We start from the raw sequence: 20,490 nt of genomic DNA, 5'->3' as shown, positions 1-20,490 counted from the left end.
TATAGAAAATACCCATATTTATCAGCTGCCTCCCATCCCCAGGGCCCAACCTTCCTATGACAATGGGTAATATCCCTCTCCTACACAGCCGCAACCATTCATTCACAGAGATCTGTGAATAAACTACAAGTCCCATTTGCCACCATGGCAGTCAGTCCTGTAGTTTCAATGGACTGTAAGCATGCTGATCAACACACTTGTAGTCCATTTACACTTCCTACAGCTCTGAAACTGACAGCCCGTATAGGCACAGGGATGTAGACAATGTCTGCAGGAGCCTTCTTTCCTGCAAAAATATGTGAATTTACGATTTGTTCATAAAAGTGAACCCTGTTTGACCTGAGGTTATCTAATGCATTCTTTGCATTAAGGTAAAAAAAAAAAAAACCTTCTGTGTGCTACTCCCCCTTTACCCCAGACCCCCCCATCCCCTTATACTTACCTGAGCCCAGTCTTGGACCAGCAATGTGCACAAGTGCAGGTCACTCCCTCCTCATTGGCTCGGAGACAGAAGTGAAAGGCACTGGCTGCTGCTGTTGTCAATCACAGGAAGTGAGGAGGGAGCGTGGAGCGTGGAGCAGGGCTGAGCATGCACAAGTGTTCCCCATAGTAAGCCACTTGCTATGGGGGCACTTAGCGGAAGGGAAGCAGACAGTGCCAGCAGGGGACCCCAGAAGAGGATTGTTCTGTGCAAAAGCATTCTTTTTTATTATTATTAAAAAACAACACAGGGGTCTTTACAATCACTTTACTTAGGCAGCCCTAGCATGTACCAGTTAACCTGAAAAACACTGACCAACCAGTTCCAGCCATCATTGTGCTATAGGCCAGGCGGGACTTTCATTGATCCTGGTGGATGGCATATGACTTTTTTTTTTGTACTGTCACCAGTCAGTGTCCCTGATCACTGCAACACCAGTTATATAATGACGCTGTACTGCACTGGTGACCGTATGTAATGGTATGTATCATGATATTTTTTTCATTTCTTCATTTTCCAAAAAGTATGACAAAAAGTTGCAACTTCAAAAAAACTTGCCATGCCTCTTGCTAAATACCATGGACTGTCTACTTTCCAAAAAGGGTAATTTGGAGGATATCTGTACTGTTCTGACATTTTTGGGCTGTAAGTACATCAGGACTGATTGATTTTCAGATATACATACTATAGTTTGTGGACTCTATAACTTTCCAACAGACTATATAATATGCACTGATTTGGGTTATTTTCACTAAAGAAATACAGTAGAATACATTTTGACCTAAACTTATGAAGAAGGACAATTATTTTTTGCAACATTTTATAACAGAAAGGAAGAAAAACTTTTCTTTTAAACTGTTCCTTATGTGTAATCCTGATGTTGCAGTAATGTCATTGTGGATTATGTAAGTACTGTTCCATTTTCTCTATTATCTTGATAATAAAAGTTGTTTGGATTAAAAAACCCCAGGGGCAATTAAATACCACCAAAAGAAAGCTCTAATTGTGCAAACAATATGAAAAACATTTAGTTTGGATACAGTGTTGCATGACCGTGCAATTGTCTAAAAGTGTGATAGCACTGAAAGCTGAAAATTGGCCTGTGCAGGAAGGGGATAAAAGTGCCTAGTATTGAAGTGGCTAATTTGCATACCTAAACAAATTTTATAAAATCAAGATGTTTTGCCACACTGTTTTAATGAAAACCCTGCTTTCTTTCTTTCTTTTTCTTTTGGGCTGACAAACGCAATACAGATGCAAAAATTGTTTTTTTTTCATTTAATTTTTCTTTCCATTTTTTAATTATGGAAGTGGTCATCGTAGTAGAGATGAGACTTTGCATCCTTATGTCAGAGCCTCTAGGAAGGAGAAATTTGAGCAGCAGAGAAGTGACATCATCAAATCTTACTCCAAAACTTCTGAGACTAGCTGTTAGAGGCTAGATACATTCACACTCCAAATATACAACTAAGAAAAACGAAGCTTCCATTCAGTGAGAACACATCTGGATTAATTATGGTAATGTTTGCCTTAAAGTAGAACAATACCTTTAGATTTAAACATTGCTGGTATGTAGGCTTTTATTGCAGAAGTGACTCTACGGGTCTCTTTTGCAAAAAAAAAAAAAAAATCCTCTTCTGTTTCTCCTACCTGTGGTAAGACTTGGTGCTGGAATAAATGATTATGGGAGTTAGGAGATCCCAGGTCAGGCAAATGAAACTGGCCAAACAGACTGACCTCAGAAAAAGGCAGGGCAAGGATAAACGTCACATCCCTTATTTTAAAATCCCATGTCCAGCCTTAACACAACCCCCCCAACCATTTTGCACCCAGCCCCTTTCCCTTGCAAATATTTTTCCCAAATTCTCTATATAGTGTACATTACAAAAATCCAGCTGTCTTCTGACCATTCAAGTAATATCCTGGGGTCCTTCCTCTTCTGCTCCAGTGTCAGTGGTAAGTAGTCCTAAAAGCTGCAGAGAAGGGCACTCTCATGGATTTGTTATCTGCAGAATTTTCATATGGATCCAGGGTGTGTGTCACTGACAGCCAGAGCTAAGGAAGCTAGTAGATTGATGCTGACCATCATTAAACCCGGAGGAGGACTGGAGCAGACGGCACTGGAATAAAGGTAAGGACTGCAGCAAAACAGCATTTTTCGTTTTAACAGAAGCTGAAGTTTTGCTTTCAATATATAAATAATATTTACATATAAAGTGCAGCACTAAAAATATAAATCCTGTATAATATCTTAATTAATATAAAGAAAAAGCTAAGAAAACACTGTGAAGTGAATAAATGAGTCCCAGTGTCAAAGGACACTGTAAAATGTCCTTAAGTGCAATCATATGTCTTCAATTACTAGAATGGTGGAGCCCCAAGGTGGAGCTAGGGCGTACGTCACCATGCATGTGCGCACACCTGTGGCCATTTTGGAACTGGGAACACGCTTTTTTTTGCCAGTATACAGCACTGTATAGGATCCTCTTTTATGTAAGTGCAATACTTTGGCTTGAATAAACTATGCATAGGATTCTACACTATGGGAAGCTCTTTTGTTCTATGTACATGCTTGACATCGATGATCCATACGGAGCGGGTGAACGCGGTCTGACCTATGGTTGGAGGCTGTTGAAGTGGCTGGAGCGGTTGCCATATGATTACATTTGTGCCCAATTTGACCATTCTATAACATGATGGTCAAATTCATCTGGTAAGCCTTCCTTAAGCACTGAGTAGGGTGACACGTGTTGCACTTGGATATGTCTGATCATTCTAGTAATTGAATAATCGCACTTAAGGACATTTTACAGTGTCCTTTGACACTGGGACTCATTTATTCACTTCACAGTGTTTTCTTCGCTTTTTCTTTATATTAAGATATAATACAGGATTTAGATTTTTAGCGCTGCACTTTATATGTATGTTTTGTTTATTCTTTGTATCAGAATATAATGCTGGTGGCTTTTGTCTTTGTGAACCAGTGTGGATTCTGATGCCATTTTCACATATTAATAATATTAATCTTGTTTCAAGTCAATGCCGCAGATAGTATTAAGGCCATTGGATCAGCATGACATCAGCTAGTCTTGACTGACCGAAAACTAGCAAGCAGATCACAAGTTTGCATGTTGAATGTTTCTTAGGGATGACAGATTAAGAAAGCACTGAAGCTGGACATAGACACTTACCAAGTATTTTCAGAAACTCAATCCAGCCTACAGATTTCTCGCAGCCCAGATTTCCTTAATATTATGCTAATCATGCTATAAAGCAATTATATTCATTTGAATATATTTATAAAAAGTCTCTGAATTGCCAGAAAACTTCCAGTCCTCTGATTATCTGCCTTTAAATGATTCCCCTAAGCAAAAGTACTAAGCAATTAATTATCATGGTTTAAATTTTTTATAACAATTTTCTTTAACAGTTTTTCTTTGATATTATTTTGGGAAGCCCAGGATGTTGTAATTCTATAAGTTTAAATCTGGAACACTTTCAAATTGATTTTTAGAATTTATTTATCCAGAACTCACAACCACCCATTCACTCTGAACTGAACAACCTTTTCTCTTATCTCAAATAAATTCTAATAAAATACTAATACTTTTGCTTACCGCTCTCTGTCTTGCTCCAAAGCTTTTTGTTCAGCTTCTAAGCTTTCCTGAAGACCAGCCTGTTCCTGGCTGCTGTCCATTGCAGCAAGTTTACGCTTTTGCTCTTCTATTTCAACATCTATTGTGGAATGTCTCTGGAGAGCGGAATGCCTACGTTCCAGTTTAGAAACTGCTTGCTCCAAGGCTTCTCTGTGCTGCTTCTCTCTCGATTCCAGTATCTCTTTTTCTTTTTTCCTAACTTTCTCTTCTTGGCGAGCAATGTTTGCAGTAAACTCAAATGTTTCCTGCAGCTGCTGTAGTTGGTCACTACTGGCTCGGAATTGTGCAAGCTGATCAGCCTTTTCCTCAATCTCTTTCTCAATCTGATACAAAGTTTTGTCTAGCCCTAGCAGACCACTGTCCAGAATCTCCGATGCTCTTTGCTTCTCATCCAGCAATGCAGGCAGTTGGCTGTGCTTTATGTACCTAAGTTGCCTCTCCTTACAGTGCAGTTGGTATTCTGTTTGTTTTACTGTGTCTCCATCTTCTGTTATTGGGGTTGTCAGGGAGCAATCATCTTCTTTCTTATTATCAATATTTGAGAGATTAAATATACCAAGAATTCCTCGATCAGCAATTATTTCCCCCTCTAATCGATCTCTTTGTTGATTTAAGTCTTCCACCAAAGTAGACAATTGATCTACCTGCATTTTCTTAAACTCTGTATATTTATTTGTTGCTTTCTCAACCTCATCTGGATCTTCTTCACCTTCTGACCTTGACTCCTTAGCATGTAGAAGATCTTCTCTGACATCTTCAAGAACTCGGATTTCCTCTTCTAATCTCATGAAATCCCCCTGTTTTAGAAGCTGGATCATCTCCTGTTTCTCTCGAAGTTGTTCTTCAAGGCGAAGTACTATCTTCAACTGTTCTCGCTCTTGTTCCTCCAGCCTTCTCTTCTCAAGCTCTAGTTTCATGTACTGTTCATCCTTTTCTTTTTTAAGTTTTTCCAGTTCTTTAAAGATTTCCATTTTCTCTGCCTTTTCTGTACTATGCAGCTCTTGAAGCCTTTGAAGTTCTTGCTGAACCTTCACAAAACACTCTTCTTCTTGCTTTTTCTTTTGCAGTTCTATCTCATGCTGCTCTCTCATTCTCTCTTCTTCAAATTTTTCCTTTTCAGCCAGCAGGTCTTTTAGTCTGGTTTCAATGTCCAGACTTCTCCTCTTTAGGCTTTCTTCTTGTTTTCGGATTTGTAGTTGGACAATCTCTGTTTCTTTACGCTGAGATTCTACTTCCTGCTGCATTTTCTCTAGTTCAACCTTTTCCGATCGTTGCTTTTCTTCCATCTCCTTTATCATTTTCCTGAAATAACAATATATGAAATAAGAAAAAAATACAATGTTAGGCAGGATAGGAAGGAGGCGGGGAGGGAAAATTTTGAATAATAGTTACAGTTGGACTATTGTTCCACTTTAATGGCCATGCATAACATTTATACATTTCTACTACATATGCATGCAGTCAAGTTGCAAATAGGCATAAATCAACAGAAACATACTGAGGTAGGTGGAGTAAAATAATAGAAAAAAAGGTTTTAAAATAACTACTTTGGAGGAATTCAATGTAGAGTAAAAGAACAGAAAATATCTGGCTAAAAAATCTACACTGTATAATTCCCTGTTGGACAACAGAGCCGGATACTATTTAATAACTATCACTACTCATTTCTTAGTTTCACTCTTCAAATCCAGCTCATAAATTAAAGTGATACTGACAATAGGTGATGACTATTTCATGTAACCATTGACTTATGGCAACACCCTGGAATGGACAGTACACCACAATTCAACAAAATGGCATTGCTTAAGCATGGAGAAAAAAAACAAAACATAATCTTTTTTGAAATAATATTTTTAAAAGTAAAGAGAGAAGCTGAGGTTTGTAAATATTTTAACTATAAATTAATTTCCCTTAAAACAGCAGCAGACTATTTTTTTTTTGTGTTGGTGGTTTAAATTAAAAATAAATATATCATATACTCTATGTTGTGTTGGTACAAGGGTACTAATACAACTACAACTACCAGACCTCCAACATGAACATCAAACGGACATGGGGGCTGATTTTCCAAAACTGCGAGCTGCACCAGATTTTGCACTCTCCGGTTTTAGTAAATTAACCCCTGCCTGTCTTAAAATATGCCAAGATGCTGTAAGAATCACCATATATTGTATATACAGTATGTCTTGTTATCACATCTAACTGGGCTAATTTTTTTTTCTGTACCTTCAAAAAGAAAGCAAGAGCAGAAAATACTTCTGCAATCTGAAGAGGAATTTTCCTCAATTCAAAGTGTACTATACTTTATTCAAATGCACCCAGAGATATGCTTTTAAACTATTTACTTGGCTGCTAAAACTCTAAAGTAATGGATGTATGGGTACTCACACAAATTTTGAGATTTGCAAGTGCAAACTGACTGACATATCTTTATGTTTTCCATTAAACCAGGACGACGGCCATCTTTTGATTTGCGATATAATGTCTTGCCTTGGAAACTCCATTTAGATTAAGGGCCTAATCTTGGAAATTGACAAACAGCACCTATTTCTTCACTCCTTTCTGTTAAATTGCTTTGGTTTTCATGGCCACACAGCTCAAGAGAGGGTGAGGTAAATTTCACAAATAATATTACCAGACAGGAAAATGAAGGTGAAAGCAACATACACTTTACAGAGAAGAAATACACAAGGCTGGCTCTAGAAAGTGGACCTTGCAAGCAAAAACGGATATTTTTATGCACATGGGTCAAGTTACTTTGGCATCAAAAGCACGCTATTTGTATTATTAAAAGTACCATTCAATCATAAAACTTAATTGTTCTACAACATGGCCTCCCCACAAGCATTTAGCTGATCTCTCAATTTGGCCTCAGGCATCCATTTTGCCCACAACTAGCAGGTTAGGGGCGAAAAGTTGTACAATCTTTGCTTGCTGGTCAGATTATTAGGAAGATCACTGGGTACCAGCCTTGTAATGCTTTCTGTGCAGGAGATGCCTGTATGAGATTTCCAGCTGCACGGAGGCCCATGTTACACTTGCGATCCTGTGGCTGCCAAAAAGTGTAGCAAAAGTAATCACCTGGTATAGGACGTACGAGATGCCGCTGTACCAACCCGATGCTTGAAACTGAGAATGTGGCCTCAGGCAGCACTGCTCCATTGGTCATGCCCCCCCCTCCCCGACACATTTTTGCTCCACCCCCCAGCAAAAGAGCGATGCTTTGTTCGCCCAGTCAGCAAGTAAGCAACCAGTGAAAACGGGTATTTTTCTAACCTGCCCTGACCTGTGTAGTGATCCTGTTTCTGGAAAGTTTTTGCCAGAGACAAGAAGGCGTGTTTGACAATGGTCTTACTTTGAAGGATGATTCTGCATTGTGGCTGAACTTATGTCTTCACAGTGTGTATGAAAAAAGTTTTTGCAGTACATCCAAATGGTGTCATATAGCAAAAATTACATTTTATTATTTAAAGAGTCTTTTTGCTACTAACACATAGGATAAAAAAATATTCAAATGACAATGTTGACTGGAAAAGTAAATAAGAGGTAATATCCCAAACAGTAACAATAAAAAATTGAACTTTGCTTTATCAGAGTTATCTATACCCCTGTGGGATATGGAAACCAAATGAAGGGAGCATTGAAGTGGCTCTCTGAATAATTAAAACAAATTTAAATACGATTCTCTGCATTACATAACCAGAAATATAAGAGCAAAATCAATGTGATGTGTCAGATGGTATGTGGGTAACATTGTCAAAAACCGTACCTCAGTTCCATGCTTTGATTGCACTGAAACAGCTGGAAAAATTTCACTATCTCTAGTTAGCTTGTGTACTTGTGATTTGCGGTTTTTGGATAAATATATACAATAAAATCCTTATAATTTGCTTTCACGTCTGTTCTTAACTAGCCATTTGCAAGGTAAAACCTTTATACTGGTCATGCACCTTTATACTGATATCATACTGGAACCTAATAAGATTAGAGATGATGATAATTTCTACAGTTTGGTTAGTATGTTCTAAAAAATGGGCCAGTTTACTGTCCTCGGGCCAGTGGGAGGAGAAAATGTCCTGGATTCCATGGGAGTAGACAGAAATAGTGCCTCATCACTGGTATTAATTGGTATCAGCGGACAAGATAGTGCCCTATTGTTGGCGTTAGTAAAAGAAATAATGCCCCATCATTGACGTCAGTGGGAGGAATAGTGCCCCACTCTGGGTGTCAGTGGAAGGAATAGTGCATCATCATTGGTGTCAGTAGGAGGCATAGTTCCTCATCGTTGGTGTCAGTGAGAGGAATAGTGCCTCATAGCAGTGGGAGGAAAAGTCCCCCAAGGGCTATATAAAGGCATTGTTGATGTCAGTGGGAGGCATATTGCCTCATCCTTGCTGTCAGTAGGCAGCAAATTAGTGGGAAGGACAGTCCCCCAAAGGCCAGATAAAGGCAAGTAAAGGGCAACGTTTAGCCTGTGGGTGCAATTTGGAGACCAGGGTTCTATTCTATTCAAGCAAAAAAAAAAGAAAGAAAAAAACCCAGAGTCATCAGGCAGTGAACTTTGCACACCGTAATATCACAAAATGGCACCACCCAGTATGACATTGGCACAATAGGTAGTAATAAGTTTAGAACTTTGAAAATGCTATAAAATACATTGTTGCAAAATAGATGTACAATAATTTTAAAGTTCTTATTATTTGGAATCAATGTGGTTTCGCTACATGTAAAAATGTATCTTTTTATAATGTCTTCTTTCATTCACTGCTTACTATTCCCAATTCATCTTAAAATGAAAATATACATTTAAGTCAAGAACAAATTGAGACATATTGCACATTTACCCATTTTTATATTCCTGTTTTACAAACCTCTTATGTTCCAATTTTTCAAGCTCTTCTCGTTGTTGTCTTTCGAATTCCAGTCTGGTAAGAAAGCAGAATAAATTCTGTTACAGGCGGACCTAGATATTAAAAAAATAATGGAGCAATGAATGATGACCATGGGAAATGTAGAGAAAGGACAATTTAAGATGGAGGGTTTATTTTTTCAGTTTCAGAGGAAATGAAGAATGGGTTGACCAGGGTTGCTAATTAGGTTTCCAGCTGCTGGGCACATCTATTTGAAAAGTTTGAATGCAAATGAATTTCTTAGGAGAAACTATTGAGGTGATAATGTTAAATAAGACGGATAAATGATTAGCACAGGCTTTGAGAGTTCACTACATTCAGGCACGGCAATCAATACACAGAAATTGAGTTTCTCTACCTTAGACAGATTGGTCCTTTTACAGGGAAAAAGCTGCCACCGGAGGTAGAGAGAAAGCAAAGTGATCAATTGTGAAAAGCTTTTAAAAGAGGTAAAAAAAATAAAGTATTAAAGGGTAAGTCCACTAAAAAAACATTAGTTTGCCTATAGATAGATGAATGGCACCTGTATGAATCACCCTGCATCTTTTTATTCCTTCTGGTGGAAACCGAACCAAACCTACTGGAAGGAACTGTAGGCTTGTGCTAATGGGTGGCAAGGCACCCATCCTCATATAACGTTTCTTTATACTTTCACAATATCCTATCCTATGTAAGGGCCAAATAACAAATACATTTTGTATGTAAGAAGGTGATCTTAGCAGAATGAGTTCCATTGGGTGCCCAAGGTTGAGTGCCTACAGGCTCTTATGAGGGAAATTCAGCCGTGTGTGGTAAGATTTTTGAACATGCGCCTATTTCCACCCACCCACGTTTGCCATTGTGATTGAAGGGGATTCCATTCTAGCTGGAATGTTCAAATTGCAGCAAGACAGAAACTCGACTCATGGCAGGAACAGTGGACTGACCCTTTAACAAGACAATGTTCAGTTTGGTGTAAACCACAGTGGAAACCTACAATAATATTTGGTGGGTAGATGAATTAGAAACCATTTATACATGCACAAAGTATAAATTTGAGGAAACAGGCAATTAGTGTGTAGCTATTGCTGGTAACTGACTGCAGCAAATACACTTAAAGTGGTTGTAAACCTCTGATAAGAATTAGGAAGAAAGCATGTCCCTATATACTGTGTACTTGTCTCAACCCAGAACGCTAAGTGTCATTTCTGCCTGCTGCCCCATTTCTATGCTATCTACAGGAGTCACTTAAGACAAATGTACCTGACACCATGAGGAAAAAGGCAACAGGAGAGGGAGCTCCAGCACACAGCCTGTGATTGACAGCCTCAGCTCTGTTCCTGTGTGTTGTGTTAAGGAGGTGTGTCCCTTCCCTCCAATCAGCTCTCAGAGCTCCCCTCACTGAGCTCTGCAAAGTGTAACTTCAGATCCCTGTCCCCTGCTTTCTGAAAGCTCAGAAAAGTTATATAAATTCAGCACTTTGAATGGATGTAGAGAAACAAGAGCTGCAGATAAACATGTACAAGCTATGTAAGTGGATTTGTTTAGTCTCTGTTTATCACCTGAGGCCAGTCACTTCACTAGGTATACGTAAGGGTTTACAACCACTATGTGGCACTAAATGTTATCCTATTTTTCAATTAACTCATACTTATTCACTACTTAATGGCCTTGTAATCTATTTTCCATTCAATTGTTTCTTACTATGTTTTGTCTGTCTCCTTTTAATGTCCTCTGTGAGCTCCCAAACCTCTCATTTTTATCCTCATTTCCGTTTGTTTGAAATCAGCAGTTCAAGCTAGGTGTGGTCATGTGCATTACTGTATGCACACTGTAAATCCCACTGTCCTTAGTATATCTCCGAAGCAAGCAAAGCTCCGTTCCGAAATACAGTGGGACCATGGAAGCAGAAAGTCAGATCACAGCATTGAGAAAAAAAAAAACTATATATATATATATATATATATATATATATATATATATATATACACACACATTTCTTTTTCTTCCAAAGTTTAAGGTAACTTTAAGGAGGTTGTACCTTGAGCTATAGTGACTGGGTTGCAATACAAACAGACTGCAGTCAGTACTTTATCTTCTCCAGAATTTTGAGGTCAACGGTCCTCCATTGCCTACAGTTAATTTATTTGCTGCACAGGAACCACAGTTTTAAAACCACTGCTTCCTCAATACTCTTTACAAATATGTGCTTAAATTACATTTTCCACCAATGTTTATTGTGCTTCTCCCTCTAATACACAGACACATAGAAATAGATATACAGTATACACACACAAAATCAAGTTTTCCAAAACAAAGCACAAGCAAGTCAGCACAACAATTTATTAAGCATGTCAATTTAAATTTAAATTTTGCGTACTACATTTTGAATATTTACATTGTCCTCACTAAACAAGTCAACCATGATTTTTTTTTACCATTTCTATCAGTGCAGGAAAAGTTCTGTTTTTTAATAACAAATTTCTTCTTTAAAGCTGAACTCCAACCTTATCTTTCAGTTCTGCACAGCTGTGCAGGCTCCTCTCCTGTATGGATATTACTTACTGATTTCACTGCACCATGTAAGCTTCTCACAGTGTGCAACAAAAGTTGGAGCAAGTCACAGAGTGGCTAGAAAGGAGCCGACGTCTGCATCCAGACCGCCCCTTGAAGACGTCATTCATGACGAAACTAGTAGGGCTTGGCTTGCTGGATGCTGACGTCTGTGGAGAAAATTGAGTCACGAGCGCTGTAGTGAGTGTGCGGGGAACAGGAGACTGTTATACCATTTGCTGTTTTATGCTATTATACTGGTGTCGGTGAAGACACCCTTTTTGTGAGTGTAAATCTTTATTAAATTGTTGGATACTTTTATAAAAAAACTGGCTACACCATGATTTTCTCTTTCATTCCCAAACATGACCTCGGTGGAAAGATATAAAAAGAGAGAGTGATATAATGCTCCTGGAACCATTATATTGAGTGGTGGATACCTACCTTATGGATGATTGTGTAGCTATTGATCATCACACCTGAGAAGTTGATTCATTGCATCTGCTCCCAGAGCAAAAAGCGTTTTTTGCTGATCTAGAGATTGATCAGCATGGAGCTCTGGTGAGTTACCCAACTTTACTTTGGTGGTGGATTTTGGCACAATTTCTTTGAGAGCACCTGAATTTGAAAAGGATTTGTTTGGACATTTGAAGAAATTCAGAATTGGACATTTTTTTATATTCACAAATGTAATTATTTAAATTACTTATGCACTAAAAAATAGTTTTGCACATAATTTTGATATTTTTTGATATTAATTGAGAATAGATATATATATCTTTTGCACTAATGTTTCTACACTAAATTAGGAATAGTTTGCAGTTTTAGCGCATTCCTTTATTTAAGTTATAGCACTAAGAAATTTATTTGGTTTCTTTGAGGTGGAATTGCTGCTTTAAAGTATTAAGGGTGTGGAGCTTTTATTACACTTGTGATATTGCAAGTCACAGAGTGCCTGCCTTGTTTCCTAGCTGGAGGACAGCCATCAGCATCAAAACACTTTCCTTCCAGCCTTACTATCCCTAGCCTAACCCTCTCATTTATTTGGATTTCAGTTATTTTAATCATGTTGGCTCACCACAGCCTCCTGTTTTCAGGAAGCTATGTACAGCACCCTGAAGGCATATCCCACTAGTCAAGATCTGCCTGCATTGCATAAAGGATCAAAAAGACCCAGTGATGATGTCACTGGGTTTAAAGTAAGGCAGATGATAAAAAAACAGAAATGTGTTATTTAATCATTTCATTAGCATTTTGATGAGTGGGAAAGGTGATACCAAAAAAGGCAAAATATAAGAAGACTAAAGGGTTACTTCACCTTTTTTCAAAAAATGATAATATAAACACCCTACACCTTCCCAACCTCTCAGTCCCTGCTGCACTTACCTCTGTGAGTGATAAAGTTTCACCATCCACACAGCCCGATGCAGCAGTCCTTGTGTTTGAAAACCACACTGTTCTTCCTCATATTTAGGGATGTTGGGATAGCTTAGAGTGGTTCTGATTGGTCATGTGCCAGCACTGACCTATCAGAACTGCTCTGATCTGTTCTGGCATCCCCGATGAAAGAAGAGGAACGGCAGAGCAGTTTCAAAACCCCAGGAATGCTGCATTGGGCAGCATGAGCAGTGAAACTGTATCACCCACAAAGATGAGTGTAGTGTGGACCAGGGGGTGGTGAGGGTGTAGGATGTTAGGTCACTGTTTTCATTTTTTCTGAAAAAGTAAACTTACACTTTACATTTCAAATTTAAGTGCATCTAAAGCCCAAACTTTTTTTTTCTTTAATAGAGAAGGGAAGGTTAGCAAACCTATCAGGTTTAATTTAAATAGACTCAAATATTATTACCAAGCTAACATTTATTTTGAAATAAAACAATCTTCACATGTTTTTTCTCAAAGAATGAGAAATAAAAATGCTCGTGATTTTAACGGTGAACTTTGCCACTTTATTTCTAGTGCTAAATTGTTCTTTTCAGGAAATCTATAATTTATTGAAACAACATTTGTTAATTAAAAGAATATGGAAAATGTGTGAATACTGTGCAAATAGACTTCTTCGGCTTGTTAGCTATGAGAAAAATTAATAAACTTAGAAGAACTGAATAAAAGGGAAAAATGAAGGTATGATGGTAGATCTTGCAGAAGAAAGGTAAGCATCTTGAAATGGAATCAGTTATGAGAGAAATATGAAGGCTGTCATTGCTGACCGACCTCTCCTTCTAAAAACATTAGTTGTCTGGCTGTCATAATGATGCTTTACGGTCAATACTTTGAGTTGCTGACCTAAAACATGGCTGAATGTAAGGATTTCAGAGAGTTCTTTGGGACTCGTTTGCTGTACTGTTAAAGCCAGGCATAGAAAGACAACTAGCATTTCAGAAGAAGACAACATAGTTCCCATATTTCTCCCATGAGAGGAGTACTTTAAAACTCATGATATGGAGGTTGTGTTCCTATTCTGGACACCAAAACACACAGATAATACAGGATTCAACTAAGTGTCAGTAGATTAAGTATATTTTACTTGTCAGATGACAGAATGTTTGTGCTTCCCTCATGAATTTTTTTTTATTTTTTATTTTTTTTAAGAGGACACCCCATTTACCCTAGATCCAACATTTCATTTGTTTTTTCCTAGCTGTGTTGTCAGGAAACACTTACAGACATCCTTGGCCCTAGTAACAGATAGCAGCCTCTTACACTAGCATATAAACAAGTCTTCTGTTACATGTATGTAAAAATAAAAATTCACATTCAAAAACCCATTCATGAGGTTTTCCAGAATTTTGTTCTTTATCAGTTGTACCACATCCCTGAGCTCTCATGTCTGACTAGATTTTAAGGCCACCTTCAATAAAGTGTTCCAAAATGTTGTTCCACAGAATCCGTTTTATTTACTCTTTTTGGATAGAATGGGGAGGGTTTAGACCAAGGTTCAACGCCCTTTTTTGTTGAAAGAATTAAACTAGCAAGCCTTAACTCATTTGGAAAACTTAGAAAAATATAATAACACAAATGCCACTGTAAAAATATAAACTTGGCCTACCTTAAACGTGGACAGTGTCAGTCTGTAAAGCAGTGAACAGTGTCAGTAGTGTAGTGGATGATGTCAGCAGGGCAGTGTCAGTCAGTAGAGCAGTGGATAGTGTCAGTAGGACAGTGGATGGTGTCAGTAGTTTTTATTTTTATTTTTCACAAATTAGTTTTTTTTATTTTTACAATGTTATATGTTTTACAATTAGTTTTAGCAGCCCTGGGGGCTAACTGGCTGGCCATTTTTGTAAATTATCTTCCTCTCTGCTTCTCCACCTCAGAGGTGGCGATAGCAGGAGGAGAAGAGAAAAACAGCTTCAATGTGACCAGGGAGTAGATGAATGAATTCCCCTGCTTCTTCTGTATGTATTATGTGCAAAGTATGTATATAATGCATATATCTAGCAGAGGTATGGTCCCAGAGAGAGACATACTTTTGCCTCTGTACAAATCATTAATAAAACCTCATCTAGAATATGCAGTTCAATTTTGGGCACCAGTTCACAAAGAGGATATTGGAGAACTAAACAAACCAAACTGATGAGAGGCATCGATGAAGAAAGATGCATAGGTGGTCTACACTTATAGGCTACTTCATTAGGTACACCTTGCTAGTACTGGGTTGGACCCCCTTTTGCCTTCAGATCTGCCTTCATTCTTCATGGCATAGATTCAACAAGGTGTTGGAAACATTCCTCAGAAATTTTGGTTCATATTGACATGATAACATTGTGCAATTGCTGCAATTTGTTGGCTGCACATCCACAATGCAAATCTCCTATTCCACCACACCCCAAAGGTGCTCTATTGGATTGAGATCTGGTGACTGTGGAGCCATTGGAGCACAGTGATCTAATTGCCATGTTCAAGAAACCAGTTTGAGATGATTTGAGCTTTGTGACATGGTGCATTATCCTGCTAGAAGTAGCCATCAGTAGATGGGTACACTGTAGTCACAAAGTGATGGACATGATCAGCAACAATACTCATGTTGGTTGTGGTGTTCAAGCAATGCTGAATTGGTGCTAAGGGGCCCAAAGTGTGCTAAGAAAATGTCTCCCAAACCATTCCACCACCACCACCAGCCTGAACTGTTCATACAAGGCAGGATGGATCCATGCTTTCATGTTGTTTACGCCGAATTTTGACTCTTTCATCTGATTGTTGCAGCAGAAACGAAGACTCATTAGACCAGGCAACATTTTTTCAATCTTCTATTGCCCAATTTTGGTGAGCCTGTGCGAATTGTAGTCTCAGTTTCCTGTTCTTAACTGACAGGAGTGGTACCCGGGGTGGTCTTCAGTTGATGTAGCCCATCTGCATCAAGGTTCAATGTGTTGTGCATTCAGAGATGATATTCTGCATATCTTGGTTGTAACAAGTGGTTATTTGAGTTACTATTGTCTTTCTATCATCTCAAACCAGTCTACCCATTCTCCTCTGACATCAACAAGGCATTTTCGGCCACACAACTGCAGCTCACTGGATATTTTCTCTTTTTCTGACCATTCTCTGTAAACCCTAGAGATGGTTGTGCGTGAAAAACCCAGTAGATGAGCAGTTTTTTAAATACTTAGACCAGCCTGTCTGGCAACAACCATGCCACGTTCAAAGTCACTTAAATCTCCTTTATTCGCCATTCTGATGCTCGGTTTGAACTTCAGCAAATCGTCTTCACCACATCCACATGTCTAAATGCAGCTGCTGCCATGTGATTAGCTCAATATCAATTTGTGTTGCCAAGCAATAGAAAGGGTGTACCTAACGAACGGGATTCCCTCAATAATTAGTTCTGGCCAGCTCAGTAAATTGTTTTTAAAAAAGAGCTGGATGCATTCCTATATACACCAAATGGATAATAATATGTATAGGTAAGAACAGCAGAGGTAGTTTATCCATGGAATATCCAATTGTATCCTGGGGGATCAGGAAGGATTTTTTTCAACCACTGCAGTGAACTGGACCAAGCTATATTGGGTTTCTGCTTTACTCTGGATCAACTGTGGGCATAGGATTGTGTGTGTAAATGGATGTTTTCTATCAATTTGTTGTTGTTTTTTTTCCGGTTGGCCGTGTATATATATATATATATATATATATATATATATATATATATATATATATATATATATATATATATACATACATATACACACACACACACACATACATATATATATATATATATATATATATATATATATATATATACATATATATATATATATATATACATATACACATACACACACACACAGTTAGGGCCATATATATTTGGACACATGCACAATTTTAATTTTTTTCAACCCAGGAGCTTTTGAAGGAAAAGTGGAATGTTCTGCAATGGCCAAGTCAATCACCCGATCTCAACCCCATTGAGCATGCATCTCACTTGCTGAAGGTAAAACTAAAGGCAGAAAGACCCCCAAACAAAGAACATCTGAAGACAGCTGCAGTTAGAGCCTGGCAAAGCATCAGGAGGAAACCCAGTCTTTGGTATGTCCATGGGTTCCAGACTTCAGGCAGTCATTGTCAGTAAAGGATTCTCAACAAAATTTTAAAAATGAACATTTTATTTATGATTATATTCATTTGTCCAATTACTTTTGGTCACTTGAAAAAGGGGGGATGGCTATTTTTAAGAGCTATAATTCCTAAACCCTTCCTCCAATTTGGATGTACATACCCTAAAATTAAACCTGAGAGTGTGCACTTTCAGCCCATATCCAATCTATAACTATAGCTTGAATATGTTTTGGTAAATACCTGAAAAAACGAAAATTGTGCCTGTGTCCAAATATATATGGACCTAACTATATATATATAATATATATATATATATATATATATATATATATATATATATATATATATATATATATATATATATACACACACATACACACACACACACACACACAGAGTATATATATTTATTATACAGTATTTTAGCTTTCATTGAGGAGTATGTGAGCCCACGATCTTGCGAGACCATTGGAACAAATCTCACTGTTCTTCACATCCACTACGCATCACAGCCATTGACCACATAAATCCATCCAGTCCTCTTTGCAGTGAAGTACAATTGTCATTAAACATGTTCTGTTCTAAGAGCTAAATATTGGATGAATAGTCACATTGTGTAAAGGCCAATTAACGCCTTAATAAACAGACCAAATACAAAAGCAATACATCCTATTGCATGTTTGACAACTATTTTTCCAGGACAGAATATGTAAGGCTGTGAAACATACAATATTCTACTAGACATCTTGGATACAAGATACCCTCAGGGAAGAACTGACAATCAAAATTAAACCTGCTTCAATAACATTTTCCATCACAGTTCTGGATCTTGGTTGCTGACAGCTTGCATGTCAAACAATTCTTCCTTTAGAGACTGTAACAAGTGTTCCCCCCATATGCAATCCTCTTTCTTTATTTCATAGTTTGTAAAGCATTGGTGTTAAGTTAGCGTGCAGATGTCTCTATCCTTCAAAGCAAACTGCACCAGCTAGCTCTGAGACTTGTCACGAACATAAGGGTGGTATATGCGCATTATTGTAACTACCCTTTAGCCTATGGCTTCAAACTTTCTAGTTTTAGCTGTGCCACATGCCACACTTCCAAAGAGAAGTAACAGCCATTACAGTGATGTTTCAACTCAACCAGATTTCTAATTTATCACCATTCGGATACTGCCTTTATATTTGTCACTCTAGATTTATATTGATGTTTTCTTATACATATATACTTTTAATCCTAAATAATCATTTAGGCTAATCGCCTCAATATGTCTATATGTTACAGATATCTCTAAAATATTTCAGTATTTTAAAGTACAATTTTGCATGAATTAATTTTTGACAACTCATATTATACAGCAGCAGTATAATTTTTCAAAAAGCTGCAATCTTTATCAATAAAAAGTCATTTATCATTAAAAGGTCTTTGTTAAAGTATATTTAAAGGCAAAACTTTTTTACATTTTGAAAAGAGGAAAGTTTTAGAACCCGTCAGTATTTAATGCCTTCTGTGTCCCCGTTTGGGAGATTCATTCTCTAAATTTGCCTTGCTGAGTTTTGCCATCAGGACTAAAGAAAATCTAAGAACTGTAAAAAACTAGAATAGAAATCTTCAAATGGAGATGCCTTTTCCTGTAACAATGGTCTAAGAGGGGACTTACTTAACTTTTGGGATATTTTTTCTTAATTCCTGTGTTTACAGGGCTGAAAGTGAAGACAAGTCTCTCTAATGGAATAACGATGACTAAAAATAGCATTTAACTAATCCTGACTCTATTCAAAATGAAAAAAAATATACCACCAAGCAATTTTGTAATAATGGAAAGAACAGATTATTTGTGGCCTTTCTAGTACTTTAAGGCTTTTTGAGACCAAGAATTGAGTACTTTCCCTAAAAGCTACAGAGCTGACTTAAAAAATTGATGACCTTTTGGTCTGTGTCCTGGCTACACTCATGTCTGCCAATCATGTGTCACGGTGTTCCAGTTTCTGTTTCCTGCCTGCTGATCTATGGTCATCTGCTTCCAGCAAACACCAGCTGGCGCTGCCTGTTACACCAGCCCTCATGCCACTCTGTCTTCACACCTCCTGTCATCACTACCAGGGGTGTTGGTCAAGAGGTGCATGAGAAGTCCCCTCTTTAGCTCAAACTCCACCAGGTACATGACACATGCCAAACTGTACAGTATACACCATCCATCTATCATCAACATAAAATCAGTGACATTGCAGAAAGATTCTGATTAAATACCTCAACCTCTGGGGTATAGGGACGTCATGGAATCATGCCTACAGCGACATACTATCTGGATCAAGATACTTTGGAGGAAAAGAGATAAGGGGAGAGTTTACCTTGTGAAGGTTTAACAAAGATGTGAAACCGTTATCACAGCCTGTAATACCAGCACCAACCACTAGAGGGTGACTCACACAAGATCTAGCAAGATCTAGCTGGCCAGAAACACAAAGGCATATACAAATCTTGCATATAATCTGATGCACTCTAAGCCACCTGCAAGGGAGTCTTGGAAAGCAGCAGGAAGGAATCAGCTTGTGTCTATGAGGTAGTGTGGAGTGATTCACCGCTATGAATAAGGGTGGATTCTCTGCTTTTGCTGAATTTCTGCAGCTTGTCTTGTACCCCGAAACAAGTGGGAACCCTAAACTCCAGTGTAGGACTGAGAGACTGGTGGTGAGCCATGCTGTATGTTTTTCTTTATACCAGGACTATGAACTGTTTGTTTGACTTTGTTTGACTTTCGCTGAAGAAAGTCACTTAAGTTGTCTGTTTTGAGATACCAATAAAGACTATTACTTTTATAACGGATTGCTGGTGGTCTCAGGCAAATATACAGTCAGGTCCATAAATATTGGGACATCGACACAATTCTAAAATGTTTGGCTCTATACACCACCACAATGGATTTGAAATGAAACAAACAAGATGTGCTTTAACTGCAGACTGTCAGCTTTAATTTGAGGGTATTTACATCCAAATCAGGTGAACGGTGTAGGAATTACAACAGTTTGCATATGTGCCTCCCACTTGTTAAGGGACCAAAAGTAATGGGACAGAATAATAATCATAAATCAAACTTTCACTTTTTAATACTTGGTTGCAAATCCTTTGCAGTCAATTACAGCCTGAAGTCTGGAACGCATAGACATCACCAGACGCTGGGTTTCATCCCTGGTGATGCTCTGCCAGGCCTCTACTGCAACTGTCTTCAGTTCCTGCTTGTTCTTGGGGCATTTTCCCTTCAGTTTTGTCTTCAGCAAGTGAAATGCATGCTCAGTCGGATTCAGGTCAGGTGATTGACTTGGCCATTGCATAACATTCCACTTCTTTC

At 38.1% G+C, this 20,490-nt stretch overlaps 1 protein-coding gene across 2 annotated transcripts in view; it reads right to left on the bottom strand.

The window, feature by feature from the left end:
• Nucleotides 1-20,490, bottom strand: part of KIF16B (kinesin family member 16B) — a 273,891-nt gene that overhangs the window by 13,231 nt on the left and 240,170 nt on the right. Inside the window, exons 18-20 of one of the 2 annotated variants that reach the window (XM_089691598.1) lie at nucleotides 9,406-9,438; nucleotides 9,009-9,062; nucleotides 4,099-5,439 (exon numbers count right to left, since the gene is read on the bottom strand). In XM_089691598.1, coding sequence (XP_089547724.1) covers nucleotides 4,099-5,439; nucleotides 9,009-9,062; nucleotides 9,406-9,438 — 1,428 coding nt within the window. The remainder of the gene's footprint in view (nucleotides 1-4,098; nucleotides 5,440-9,008; nucleotides 9,063-9,405; nucleotides 9,439-20,490) is intronic. The other variant, XM_089692251.1, reaches the window with a different exon arrangement.

This window comes from Staurois parvus, unplaced genomic scaffold, assembly GCF_062004578.1.
Source record: "Staurois parvus isolate SC_StPar_1 unplaced genomic scaffold, SC_StPar_1.0 ptg000001l, whole genome shotgun sequence".
Lineage (NCBI taxonomy): Eukaryota > Metazoa > Chordata > Amphibia > Anura > Ranidae > Staurois > Staurois parvus.
This window is presented reverse-complemented; position numbering and strand designations above follow the sequence as displayed.